At 39.7% G+C, this 14,522-nt stretch overlaps 1 protein-coding gene across 2 annotated transcripts in view; it reads left to right on the top strand.

Moving 5' to 3' along the window:
- The window catches only part of IFTAP (intraflagellar transport associated protein), a 48,081-nt gene that overhangs the window by 21,772 nt on the left and 11,787 nt on the right, over nt 1-14,522 (top strand). The window contains exons 5-6 of one of the 2 annotated variants that reach the window (XM_086750088.1): nt 4,223-4,350; nt 11,682-12,715. In XM_086750088.1, the coding sequence (XP_086606214.1) occupies nt 4,223-4,350; nt 11,682-11,834 (281 nt within the window). In that variant the 3' untranslated portion in view covers nt 11,835-12,715. Of the gene's footprint in view, nt 1-4,222; nt 4,351-11,681; nt 12,716-14,522 lie in introns of those variants that run through there. The other variant, XM_086750090.1, reaches the window with a different exon arrangement.

Below are 14,522 nucleotides of genomic sequence, written 5' to 3'. Positions count from 1 at the left end.
CTTGTTATTGGCAACAGTTCAGTATCTCCATACTTCGTTTTGTTTTAAAGGGCAGATCAGTTAGCTGAGTTAGCAACTGTACTTTACTACAATAAATAGTCACACTTAAGGGGAAGTGGCTTGAAGTTGGCAGTGTGAAAAGCATGGTAGAAAATAGGTGTTAAAACATCCCATCTAAACTAATGTTTTTTTTTGGGAGATGTTGTGGAAGAATCATTCTAGTGAGGTTTTTCTTTTTTTTTTTTTTTTTTTAAGCTACTTATTTTCTGAAGTCCAATGTCTTTTAAGATGTGAATGAATACAGCTGCTACTTACAAAAAAAAAGCACCCCATAGGTTTGGCCACTATGCAAATTCAGTGTAGCTGTTTTCATTAGATAGCACTGGACTGAAAGCCAGAAACCAAGGCAATGTTTTGCAGTGTGGGACTGTGGCACAGTAAACCATGACTGGCAAAATAAAATTGCTGCCCTAAACCATAGCTTTAATGCTTGGTGTAGAGGCAGCATGTGTATGGTGGACTATTTAATTGCTTTCTCACTCAATTTAATCTGTAACTGTAAGTAGCTTAAGGCAACAATAGAGATGATCATGCTTTCTCCAGGGACAAGCAGAGAATGCCTAGTACCTATGCTTTGGCAACAGAAGTTTTCCAGGACTGATGACAAATCACTTGCTGCAGGGCTTGAAGGATAGTTAGGTAATAATAAGTAGTATTTGTATAAAGTACAAAATATGTAAAAGCATGTCTAGAGACCTTGAATGTGCTATTTTTTAAATACAAGTGAAAATTAAAATAGGACTAATTTAATGTATGGATGAATCTGCATAAGCATGGATATCAGAGTCTCATCCTAATCCTGCTTGGAACGCTGAGATACTATGAACTTATTTTTTTTCGAAGTCTCAGTTCTGTGTAACCTCACAGAGGTTCAGGAGAACTCGAGTGACTCAATTACTTTGAAGCTGAGGCCAAGCATAACTATTTGATTATTTAAATAATACTTTAGGCAAATTTATATCAATTTCTGTTATTTTCCACAATCTATGCATTTCCATTTATATTTTGAGCCTATATTTACATACGGAAAAATAAAGTGGAGAAGGAGGACTCAGAGTTAAATATTGTGGATTTTTTTCAAGTATGGGACTCCCCCCAGCTGGTGAATCTCTTTCTTTTTTTCTTCTCCAGTCTCTGCAATCCATTTAACGCGACCTTGAGATGTTTTCACACTAGGCAGCTCTTCGGGACTGACAGCCTGAAGCCTGAGAATCAGAGGAGACAGCAAAATTTAGCTTTTAAGCTTTTTTTGTTATCACTACCTCCCTCCTTAGTTCCCCATCAACAGCATTTTTGTGAACTGTAGTGTCTGAACGTGGTAAAACCTATGTTAGTGTATCTATAGCTGGGCATCATTTGGCTACAGTAAAGCTAAAGATTTAGACAAGGCTTTGAACTTCTTCACTCTTGAAAGTTCAAATCAGGCTTGTGCAAGCAGATTAATTTTTTTCTATGTTATAATTAATGTCAATAGTACACAATGGTCAAAATTCCCCAATTTGGCAGTGTTCTCAGATTTAGTAATCCCTTTCTGTGGTTCTGTCATGTGTAGGGGGGAAAAAAGGGACTAAAGAGAAGAGAATTGATCAGTTTCCAAATGTGCCCTCTTAGAAGTATGCTGGACTTGAGTAAAACCATCAGAGCTCACTACCATATCATGCAGGAAGTTAATTCTTCATGGTATAAGGAGAGGTGCATTTCAAAATATCTTCTCAGATATTTGATATCACTGCCTACTCAGTTATTTCTGTGTATGGTGCTGTTGGCAGTACCCACAGCTTTCCTGTTGCTAATTAATCACCTCCACAGAGAACGTAATTAGCGGCTTAATTAGGATCATCATCCACTAGTGCTGTAGCATCAGGCTAAACCAGCTGTGAGGTACTGACTAGAACTTACAATAGACCACGGTTCCTTTGGGAGCTCCCACTGAGGACAACTGTCAAAACTCCCTAATTTTTCTCTCTGAAGGAGTTTCTTGATTAAACATTATCAGGCAAAACAGCATTTACCGAGTAGACTTTCATATGCTGTCATGCAGCCAGGATAGAGAGCTCATTTCTGGCATGTCTACTGGCAAACAAAAGTTGATTACCACATTCTTATGGGGTGATTGAAGGGAATTTGAAACATTGTTTGCATGACTAATGAGCCTTAAAATAGTGGAATTGACATTCTGAGTACGACAAGCACTTCTTGCTGAAAGCAAAAATATATTTCCTTCTGTTGTCCTAATTCTTATGAGTTGTCTTTCCAAGCCATTGCCAGACTGTTGCGTAACAGTGCTTTCTCCTCCTCTTGGCAGATTGGTCTGTTGGGGGCAGGGGGGTAAGCTCTTAGTATGGAAGTAATCAGTGTTTATATCGGGAGGTGATACAACCCTCCTGATGTCCAGGCTTTCCTTCCTTCAGAGAGGGTGTATATTTAGGGTGCAAGTTTGAAACCATAGGGGAAAATGCTGTTGCCTTTAAATGAGCATTCACATCTTCTTTCTGTCTTACAAATAGTTTTGACCCAAGTTATGAAAGACTGAAAAAAGGAGTTGCCAAGCATGTGAAGACATAGCACATATATCTGTGGACTGCACTGTTCTTTTCAGAAAACTTTCTCATATAACTAATGCAGAATAAGATCAGATGCTATGCTGAGAAGAATTACTGAAAGCACATAGATGACTAGAGATAGATATAAGCAACCAAGAGAATAGGGATGAAAAGTGGAAACCATTTATACATGAATCATGAACTAAAAGGCAAAAATCCAGGAATGAGATAGCCAAGGGAATTAATTCAGCTCTTTTTTAAAGAACGTTCTACTTTACAAGTCCAAAGCCCTGCTGCCTTTGAAATATTACACAATTCCCAGAAGAAAACTAAATGAAGAATTCTGTAATGGTTTTTTTTTTTTTTTTTTTTTAACACAGGCCTAGGTAGGAAGTAATTATTTTCAAATGCAGATTTACAGGAGAATAAGAAGTCTGTAACTCCACTGTTGTGGTAAAGCATGCAGTAGAGATACATTGCCACATCTTTCTTTTCGCTGTGGATCTGTCTACTCTCGTGTTGGTTCCATAAACTAACATTTAAGCAACACTTTGAAAATTTATTCTGAGATTCCAAGATGAAATCAATCTACTAAAATGTAGTGTAAAGCTGTAAAGAAACTTGTGTATCAGTCAGAAAAAAACAGTACGTAGATTTACATAATGCTTTAACTAAGTTGCAAGACATACAGTTCCCTGAAGGTCATTTATGAAAACGTTACTGAGACAAGATGGACACATCTGTGCTGTAGCAGAGCTGAGATTGATTCACGTTAAAAGGTATTTCTAAACCTAAGGCGTATTCTTCTGTGCTGTCACAGAAAGCAAACCCACTGTTCCTAGTATGAACATTTTGCTTAAGTATGTAGAGGAAAAGTGATTCTGAAAGTCTGTGCATTTGTGAGCTGTGAACCAAATCCTACTTGTGTGGAAAGGTTACGTGTCCCTGTGTCCCAGATACAGAGAAGTTCTCTCAGGTACCTCTTTTTGGAAAGCGCAGGGAGGAACAAACATCCATGAAATATCCTTGGACAAGAGAGTAATCTGGCACTGTAGTGGGGAATATTAGTACTTCTAACAGGTGTTTTTACTTAGTGTTTTGGGAGAGTGATGTTAAGATGCTTTGCAAAGGTTCTTTATGCCTAATGTACTGGTGGTGAAACTCTAGCAAAAGAGAATTGAATGAGACTGCCCCCCCCAATCAATGGCAAGACCAGGGTTCAGTCTGGTATTTTGTAACTCTTACTGCAGACATCTCTGCTCTGGACCTTCTTTCTTTGTTATGAAAGAGATGAATTTAATCCCAGGCGTTCTCTGAGTTCAGGAGCGTCTACATCCATATTTTTATTTCAGTGTCCTCAAGAAAGAAGAGCTACTTGTCTATTTTCAACCAAGTTTGATTTTTCCTTAGTATCCTATATTTTATTTAGATTTTAGCTCAGGACTGCATGGATCTGTTTTAAAGGTAGCTACCTATATGATATATTGTGCAACGATAAGTACAGCACACTTTGACTAACAAGCTTCTGCCTGTGTCTGAGCACTACAGGATTTTACACAGGCTTTTGCTAATTTATACTTTGAATGGAAGGGTAAAGTTGACCGTTTTTTATTCAACAGGGTCATTAGTTCTCCCAGGAGAGGTGGAGCAGACAGTGACTTGCTGTACACCCTGTTTTGATAAACCTATTCAGCTGAACTTCAGAACTTTGCCAGTTCCACAGCCATCGGACAGCAAAGCCCAAGAGGTATGAGATCAAATTTATTTACTGAAACATTGCAGGCTTGGGGTGGGGTTTTTTACCTATTGACTTCCAATGTTATTTCCAAAAGAACAGCGAGATATAGATGGAGTGTGTGGAACTGCTGTGAGTTAACAATTCACGTAATTTTTAAGTTACTTTGAAATTATTAATGTATTCCTAAATACATTAAGAAGAGAGATAAACACTGTAATAGAAGGGTACTGTTTTATCTTGCACACTGCTACTGTGTAATGCTGCATTTTCAAAATGTGTACTTCAGTACTTCAAACTGTATCTGGGCTTTTAAATATTTAATTGGTGTGACTCACAGAATATTCAAGTAAACTCTTGCACTTCCTGACCTTTTACCAAATCATTACTTACATAGAATGATGGGCCATTTAATTTTGCAGTGATCTCATGATCTTACAGCATCCTGCAGTTCTCATTGGGCTGAATATGGGAACTATCTTCTGCAGCAAGGAGGTAGTGGATGATCCCTTTAATGTGACATTTAAAAGAACAACAAATATTTTAGAATATATTGTGATCAGAATTGGGGTTTGTCCTCTTGGAAATGAGTAGTAGCAAGATGCTGCTGAGGATCTATGTTGTTTAGGTCTAGTGTGGAGAGGTTTGCATTATGGAGTCTGAGTCTTTTAGTCAGACGTAATCAATACAAGCTTTAATTGAGAATTGTAATTTTCCCCCAGAATTTCAGTTCTTTTCAAACTGGAACAGAAGGTGTGCATTGCTCACAGGCTTATTTTAAGACATTAAGCTTCCTATCCAAATAGTCAGTGTGAGCATTAATTTTTGAGGATGTTTCTATTGCAGAGAATTCTTCACCACTCTTTTCCCTTGCTGTAATAGAAGCTGAAGTTAGCTTCTGGCTAAAATGGGCCAATTTTGATAGTTCATATGCTTATTGATGTCCCATGAGGCTAAAATCAAGTTTATAAATGACGCGTGACTGGTGAAGGATTGGTGTTGGTGTTATAGCAATGCATATGGTACCTCCTTCCCTGAGCTCAATTGTGTTTAGTTCTTTGCAATAAACTCTCTACTATAAGGAACAAGTCTGCTTTGGGAAAAGTAAATGCTCTGAAATGACCTTTCAGGCTTTAATACCCACCGTTCTGTGAATAAAAATACTCACTCTTTTCCCTAAGGATTGACATAGTTCAAAGTTTTTGCCTTGAGAAATATCCATTGGCAGACAAAAAACCACCTAGAATGAGGTTTTATAGTTTTCTCATTTAATAGCTTCTGTATAAAACCAAGAAGAAGGAAGATTGTAGCAGCCTGCAGTGTTCATAAAGGATTGCGTATGAGTCTTTAAACTATAATTCATGAAAAATAGATAAAGATCCCACTGCATGCAAAATTCATTTCCATTTGAAGAAAAGTTAGGTTATGAAAGAGAAACTGGGTATTATTACGTTGGTTAAGGGTTGCTGCATTTTTCAAGAAAAAAGACTTAGGATTGTCACAACCATTTGATTGGTGCCAAGCTACTCAAGATGAAGGCAGCCTTTCCCCTGAATTATACACATATTTGTGCCTTCACTTAGATAATATAACTGTGGCCTGATTTTTAGAACTGTCAGGACTGAACAGGTCTACTTTAAAATCCCTCAGTGCTTCAAATTGTTGCCTTGAAAATTAAGTCTTGCATTGCTTATGGCAGGACTTGTTTAGAAAGAGAAAAATATTTTCCCTGGAACAGAGTCATAGAATCATTTAGGTTGGAGAAGACCTGTAAGATCATTAAGTGAAACCATAAACTTAACACTGCCAAGTCCACCACTAAACCATGTCCCTAAGCACCACATCTACATGGCTTTTAAATACCTCCAGGGATGGTGACTCAACCACTTCCCTGGGCAGCCTGTTCCAATGCCTGATGACCCTTTCAGTGAAGAAATTTTTCCTAATATCCAATACAAACCTCCACTGGGATAACTTAAGGCCATTTCTTCTTGTCCTGTAACTTGTTACTTGGGAAAAGAGACCAACATCCACCTCATTACAGCCTCCTTTCAGGTTTCCCCTCAGTCTCCTTTTCTCCAGACAAAACAACCCCAGTTCCCTCAGCCTCTCCTCATAAGACTTGTGCTCTAGACCCTTCAGCAGCTTTGTTGCTCTTCTTTGGATGCACTCCAGCACCTCAATGTCTTTCTTGTAGTGAGGGGGCCATAAGTGAAAACAGTATTTGAGGTGTGGCCTCACCAGTGCAGAGTACAGTGGGACAGTCACTTCCCTACTCCTGCTGGCCACACTGTTCCTGATACAAGCCACGAAGCTATTGGCCTTCTTGGCCACCTGGGCACACTGCTGGCTCACGTTCAGCTGTCTGTGGACCAACACCCCCAGGTCTTTTTCTGCTGGGCAGCTTTCCAGGCACTCTTCCCCAAGCCTGTAGTGTTGTATGGGGTTGTTGTGACCCAAGTGCAGGACCTGGCACTTAGCCTTCTTGTATCTCATACAATTGGTCTTGGCCTGTTGATCCAGCCTGTCCAGATTCCCCTGTGGAGCCTTGCTGCCCTTCCACAGATCAACACTCCTGCCCAACTTGGTGTCATCTGCAAGCGTACTGAGGGTGCACTTGATCCCCTCATCCAGATCATTGATAAAGATATGAAACAAAACTGGCTCCCATACTGAGCTCTGGGGAACACCACTTGTCACTAGCCGCAAACTGGATTTAACTCCATTCACCACAACTCTTTGGGCCTGGCCATCCAGTCAGTTTTTTACCCAGCGAAAAGTATGCCTGTCCAAGCCATGAGCAGCCAGTTTCTCCAGGAGAATGCCGTGGGAAATGGTGTCAAAGGCTTCACTAAAGTCTAGGTAGACAACATTCCCAGGCTTTCCCTTATCCACTAAGTGGGTCGGTCACCTTGTTATAGAAGGAGATCAGGTTAGTCAAGAAGGACCTGCCTTTCATAAACCTATGCTGACTGCACCTGAATCACCTGGTTGTCCTGTGCCACGTGATGGCACTCAAGATGATCTGCTCCATAATATTCTCTGGCAGCAAGGTCAGACTGACAGGCCTGTAGTTCCCCAGATCCTCCTTCTGGCTATTCTTGTAAATGGCCGTCATATTTACTATCCTCCAGTCAACTGGGACCTCCCCAGTTAGCCAGGACTGCTGATAAATGATTGAAAGTGGCTTGGTGAGCACTTCTGCCAGCTCCCTCAGTACCTTTGGTCCTCTTGAGTTGCCTGCCCCTTCTTCCAAAGGTCATAAACTCTTTTTTTTTTTTCCTGAGTTCCAGCCAAAGCTCTCTGCTCAGCCAGGCTAGTCTTCCCTGCAGGCTTGTCTTTCAGCTCGTCTCATCTAACTTCAGCTTTAAATTTAGTCTAATTTACTCCTTCTGTCATCAAGATGGGGAGATAAACACCTCTAGAAAGTAATTCATCCCACTTGCTGTAGGCATTTGTCCTAAGATATCTTCATCCACAGGCTGACTCTTAGGCTAGGTCTTTTTTGGCTAATTGACTACCTTAATCTAGAAGCCTAATTTTTACATGGCTAGGAATAGGAAAGATGAATTCTATCCTTCTCTTCTCCATTGTTTTTCTTTAGTTTGAGCACTCAAAAAAGTATTTACCATGCCTATCATTTTATCTTTATCTGTGGAATGGCAGAATCTAACTGGTGACTAAAATAACTTAAAATACAGCTTCCACTGAGCTCCTTTGGTTTAAGGTTTTACTGATAGGCCTCAGCTGAGCTTTGTTTCTGCTAAGTGCTATGCATAAATGCAACAGCAAGGAGGAACTTAAAGACAGGATTGACTAAGTGGAAGAAGATGGAAGAGTTACATCTTCTCGGAGGCCAGTATTGAGTGACTTGTCCAGAATGATGAAGCAGAAGTGGAAAATGGGTCAAGATTTATTGACTCCCAGTCCAGTGCCCCAAGCTCAAGACAAACTTTTATTTTCCTTCCAAGTACCCTGGTATATATTAAGCTTATATGAGATAATAGCATACATGCCTTCCCCTCTCTTTTTTTGTTTTACTTATTGTTATTGAACTAGTAAGTTTTCCCTTGAGAATACAATGAAATAATTTGTGAGTGTATGTGCATCCTTTACATAATTTGAAGAAGTGAATCACAGAGTGCTATAATTACATAGAAATAAAAGTTTTAGGACAGAGACAAGCTGTTCAGTTAACTGTAACTCCACACAGATTAGTAAAAAGAACTGAGTTGCCGATTATTAATAGACTTCTGAAAGTGTCAACTTTAAAGTATTTTATTTACAACATTACTTTGTAAAACAGCCTCTAGCAAAATACTTCAGTTATTAATATGAACATTACATTTGTTTCCCCTTTAATTTGGATATGCAGGAACTGTAAATGAAAATGATTTTTTTCTTCAGAGAATAAATCACAGGAGCAATCTTAAGCAAACTGGCAGTTTTCTGATAGAGCAAAATTCTACTCCCAGAGAGCTCTCAAAAAAATTTCAATTAGATGTTAAATTAGACACCTGAAATTCGCATATTTCTTTCAGCTCCTTAGGCAAAAATAACAAGATATTAACTTGATCAGCTCAGAGGATTCAGTGTTCTATTGCAAAATGTCCTCCTTTTGAAATAGATCAAAATTGCAGTTTGCAGTATAAAAATTTTAGATTGCTTGTCTGCATGGAAGATTGAAGTGAATGGTTTTTTGGGAGAAGAAGCAAAAGAAAAATCCCTAGCGCTTTGAATACTCATTTGAAAGGTGAAGCACACTGATAAATATGCAATGTGAATAAACTTTTCAAATGCACAATGAGTGGGTAACAGAAAAATTGTTAACAGTGAAGTTGGATATGTTCTACTTTGGCATCTAATTTCAGTTAGTGTTTTGGGGTCGAGTTTTTTAAACAAAAGTTTTTCCAGGATTTCTCTGTGTATTCTTAAAAAGTTTCTGGAAGTACATGAAGGTCAACACAAGGACATAGTGGATGTGTGTATACTTTCCATAACTATATTGCCAGAGGAAGAATAGATGTGTTTTTGTAGAATCCTTTTGAAGGCTTACTGTAATTTAAGCTCTTCCTTAGCTTAGTTACCTATAGATGTAGTAACGAATATTGTTACAACCAAAATAACTGAAAAATATTTGCAGTGTTAATCGTCTTTTACAAGAGTGTGTTGTATTTCTGCAGAGGAAAGGCAGGTAGTAATGAACCCCCATTTGTGGTTCCAATTGTTACCCAGTTGCTGGTACCCTTACCGGCATGGAATTTCAGGAGGCTTTGCCTGTGGAAAAGATGAAACTGGACATGAATACGCTGAGGAGGTCAAGGAGTTAGAATCACAGAATAGTTAGGGTTGGAAGGGACCTTCAAAGGTCATCTAGTCCAACCCCCCTGCAAGGAGCAGGGACATCTCCAACCAGATCAGGTTGCTCAGAGCCTCATCCAGCCTGGCCTTGAACGTTTCCAGGGATGGGGCTTCCACCACCTCTCTGGGCAACCTGTTCCAGTGCTCTACAACTCGCATTGTAAAAAATTTTTTCCCAATATCCAATCTAAATCTACCTCCCTCTATTTTAAAACCATTACTCCTTGTCCTATTGCAACAGGCCCTGCTGAACAGCCTCTCCCCATCTTTCTTGTAGGCCCCCTTGAGGTACTGGAAGACCGCTATCAGGTCTCCCCGGAGCCTTCTCTTCTCCAGGCTGACCTTAGTTGACCTTAGCCTTAATGGGAAAGAGAGCTTGTGTGCAGGCTTTATCTCATGTAAACATTTCTTGAATGTGCTATTTATAAAAGTTAATAATGGTTTACCTGAGATAGCCTTTGGACGTAAGCAGGATAATCTTTGCATGCAGAATGTTTTCTAGACCAACTCTATCTACAAAGGTTGTTTTTCTCATTTATAAATGCCTGTGGTCTACAGATCTGCGCATCTAGGATGATTTATATGCTCCAGCATCTGTTGAAGCCAATGTAATCCAGGTCCTTAGAACATTAAGCAGTACAGATGATTAATAAAATTATACAAAACCAGAAAAAATATTTCCTGATCAATCAGGCAATATTACAGTTTATTAATAAAGGATGTAGGTACTTGCAAGGTGCTTGCTGCCATGTCTGTCAAGTGCCTGGCCACCAGAGAGGAATCCAGCTACTGCTTTTCTGACTTATTACATGGCATTAACTACTTCAGTACAGCTTCTTAAAAAATGTTGCCAGAAATTGTGTGGGATACTATGTCTTATAAACTGAGCAGTGACCATAAGATGCTGAGTGTTCTTCCTCCCTTTTAGCAAAAGAACTAAGTGTATTCTTAACTTCAAATACATCAGTAGTTGTCAGCTTAATTGAGGATTCATCAGAAGTTTGAAAAAATAAGCATGTGTTTAAATATTTTGCTGATTTGGTACGGAATTACTTAAACCTTTGAAATACAGAGTCCTGGAGGAGTTGTACTGTTTGTCATGGTTGATATTTCTAGACATTTTATATTAACTTCTCAAAGGCTGTGGAGCATTTCTGAACAGTTTGGGCAGTAAGGACGTGTCTCCTGTGTAGCAGTGGAATTAATTGCATATAACTGCTTATCATAAACCTTTTGTGTCATGACCCCCTGCAGTTCCTTACCAGCATGCAGCCTGCCATAGTTATTTGTTTTCATTATTTCATTTTATAGGAAGAGTGTTTATTCTAAGATATTTCAATGAGAAGCAATACAGAAATGCTATACAGTATGTCAACAAAGCAAATATTGCCAAATGCAGGAAGACTTTATGTTCATCATGCAATAACTCCAACCAGTTGCATACCTCTGAGATGGTGAAAAGAAATTATTAGAGTCTGAAAATAGATTATGTGTCATTTTGCTCGTTCTATGCATTTTCTTTGCTGAAACTGTGTTCTGGGAAGTATGTTACATTAGTATCAGGTGCATGTACACTGAAGCTTTCTGTGATACTAGTCCAAATTTTAAGGTATGGAATCTGTCCTTGAAATATAACATAGCTGTACATAACTTGTCCATATCCCCACGGCCCTGCCACTACAAGTGACAGGAATGTAATAGATGTGTGCAAGGGAGGTTTATAGATTCCTTGCCTTGAGCGAAATTAGCTAATGATATTCATTCAGATACGGTACAGTACAAATGGGGCACATTAAATGGCTTAAATTAGGTCAAATTGAATAATTGAATTTATTCTTTTACTTAAAAAGAGCTTAATCAGCTGAGAGGGCTAGAGTGAGAAAAAATAGTTTAATTAAATATTAATTAGAAGTTTATATTTTGAGCTTTTTTATCATCACTTGCAGCAATATTATTTATGTATCTTTTTTTCCTCATTACAGCTACTGGGGGATGATGTTCAGCCATTCTCACTTGATGAAGAATTTGATTATGACAATGTGGCACTGACCCCTAAGTTCTCTGAAGCTGAGCTGAAGGCCATGGTAGAGTTATCTGAAGAGAAGAAAACGGGGACAGATGTTAAGTCAGCATGAGCTGAAGACTGAGTCAAAGGCATTCTGTGCAGTGCTGTTGAAATAACATTTTTAGGGGGTAAATCTAGCTCTTCATTGTACCCTTATTTTGTATTTTTATCTATATGGCCAGTAAATTACATCCTTGAGATTTTTTTGTTTGTTCTGCCAAGGTGCCTTGGAGCCTGAGGTTGCATTTCTCTGTATCTCCTCCTAGTCTTAGTGAAAACACAGAATAGGAAGATGATGCTTGCCCAGAGTTGCTTGTGTAGCAGCCCTTCAGCCAGAGAGGAAGTATTTCCATCCTTTTTATATGCCTGTACACTGATTTGCTTAGACATTCAGGTTGGCTAAGGAGGTCTGTATTTGACCCTAAACCAAATGGAATTTTTGTGTAGATCCTTTAATATTTTTAGACCCCAGTGCTCAACTACTTTGTTGTTTTCAAGGTGGTACAAGGCAGTTGGAAGGATGTCTCAAATGACAGCCATAAATTCCCCTGAGTGGGAAAAATCCTTAGGTGGAGTGAATCCTGTATTGACTCAGGCTAGGTATGCTGGAGTAATTGCTCCATAGGACCAAAACAAGCTGGTGGAATTCAGAATAGCACTACGGCTACGCCGGCTTATATTTGGTACTGACTCTGTTTCTGACTAGCGCAAAGCTAGTCCTAAAGCTCTCTTTTACCTCGTTCTTTCAGTAGTGCAAATAAGAATTGCAGCTGACAAATTAGTCTATAAACTCTTTCCCTATTCTTGTAAGACTTATTAAATATACAGAGTTATATGAGTGAATAAATCTGGGTCTGCTGGTTTTCTTTCTCTGTGTTTTGTGTTACATCAGTTCTGCAGAAAAATACGTATTCCTGTTTCCAATAGACTTTTTGAGTTGATCAAAATTGACATGGTGCAACTCCTAACAATTAAAATATGAACTGCTACAAAAAGTCTTCTGTACAGAGTTTAAAATAGTGATCTCATTCATTAAACGAGTTGACATTGAAAGGCTGTCAAATTTTACATTTTTTTATGGGCGATGATTCCAAATAGCAGCTTATGGGTTCTGCTCAGCATCACTGAAATACAGCAAACTCTGGAGTTGACTAAAGGTCAGGTAGTATGGGTGGGAGAAAAGATGTGCATCTCTGACACACGGTGCCCAACACCTCTTGCTATGAGGTGTTTAGAATTAATTTGTTTCCGGCTTACTGTAGAAGCTTTACTATTGACGCGTGGTTTAACGTCACAACACTTGAATTGTGTTATTGGTCTTTTTCTGGTATAAATGCATTAGCTAAAGTTTAATGACCAACATTTTGTCCTTGGCTTACATCCATTATTTCTGAAGTGGATGATTAACGTGATGAATATGGGAAGAATGCCTGAGCAGAAGGACGAGAGACCAAACTACAAGTTGTCTAAAGCCTCTGGATGAAATCCCTCTGGCTCGTTGGCTGCTCCATTGTCAGCAACTTATAAAAGCAAAAAAAAAGGTGCTTTGATGCTCCAAAGGAAATTTTCTGGATCAGTCATTTTTCAGACCATAATCACAGACCACTGAAATGTGGGTAGTGTTTACCTCAATTAGGGGGATATAATTTAAGAATGAGATTAACAAAAACCAGAAAAGGAAGTGGTCACTCACAAGATGTTTAAAGAGGGTGATATAAAATTACAAGTATGTTGTATAGAAAAACTGGTCTGTACAGGACCTTGCTGGCAGAAGGTAATGAGAAATTTATTTTTAACATCGGCACTCGATACCTATGCTGTAGTTAAAACAGTTTTGATGCAGTTAGCTATATAGCAGATTCTACGGTTGTTTGGGAAACATTTTTTTATCTAAATGTGAATTCATTTGAGTTCAATGAAGTGTTTTGTTGAACCCGATATTTTGAGTTAAGTGCTTCAGATCCAACTAGAATTTTCCAGTGAAACATTCAGGTAAAATTCGTGAGCAGATATATTTATTAATTCATCTGCTTCTGGAAGACACAGATAATGTGTATAAATGGGAGGGATAAGAAGTTCTACAAGAGCTCCACAGGAAAATCTGGGAGGAAGAAATTGAGGACTGCTGTACAAAGATAACAATCTCTGCTCCTCCGTGGACCTCCATGGTGGAGCAGGTTGTCCCCCTGCAACCTGAAGGGGAAAGCAGAAAAAAAAGGAGAAGAGAAGATGTGAAGCAGCTGAGCGGGGCCAGAGAAGGGGACGCACAGGCCTCGTGGGCCTTGCAGGCCTCACCCTCTGGCCTCTTGCCAGGCAGCCAACTGGGCCCAACTTGGCCCGGCCTGGCTGCAAGAAGTGGAGAGGAGATGAGATGGATGATGTGAAGAGATTCTGAGAGGTGCCTGCCAGCCTGTTGTGAAGAATTTTTCTTGTGAGAGGAACAGCTGCAGATGCCAAGGTCAGTGGAGAAGGAGGGGGAGGAGTAATGCAGCTCCTGGCCAAGATTCCTCTGCAGCCTGTGGTGATGACCATGGTGGAGCAGGTTGTCCCCCTGCAGCCCATGGAGGTCCATGGAGGAGCAGAGATCCACCTGGAGCCTGTGAAGGACCCCGCACTGGGGCAGGCAGATGCCTGAAGGTGGCTGTGGCCCATGGAGGGCCTGCTGGGACAGCCGTTCTGTAGGGACTGCACCCCGTGGAAGAGATGACCCACGATGGAGGAGTTTCATGAAGGACTGTGGCGTATGGGTGGGACCCCA

The sequence above is a fragment of the Chlamydotis macqueenii genome, chromosome 5 (genome assembly GCF_036417535.1).
Source record: "Chlamydotis macqueenii isolate bChlMac1 chromosome 5, bChlMac1.mat, whole genome shotgun sequence".
Classification (NCBI taxonomy): domain Eukaryota; kingdom Metazoa; phylum Chordata; class Aves; order Otidiformes; family Otididae; genus Chlamydotis; species Chlamydotis macqueenii.
Note: the sequence above shows the minus strand (reverse complement) of the source record. Positions and strands in the feature narration are given on the sequence as shown.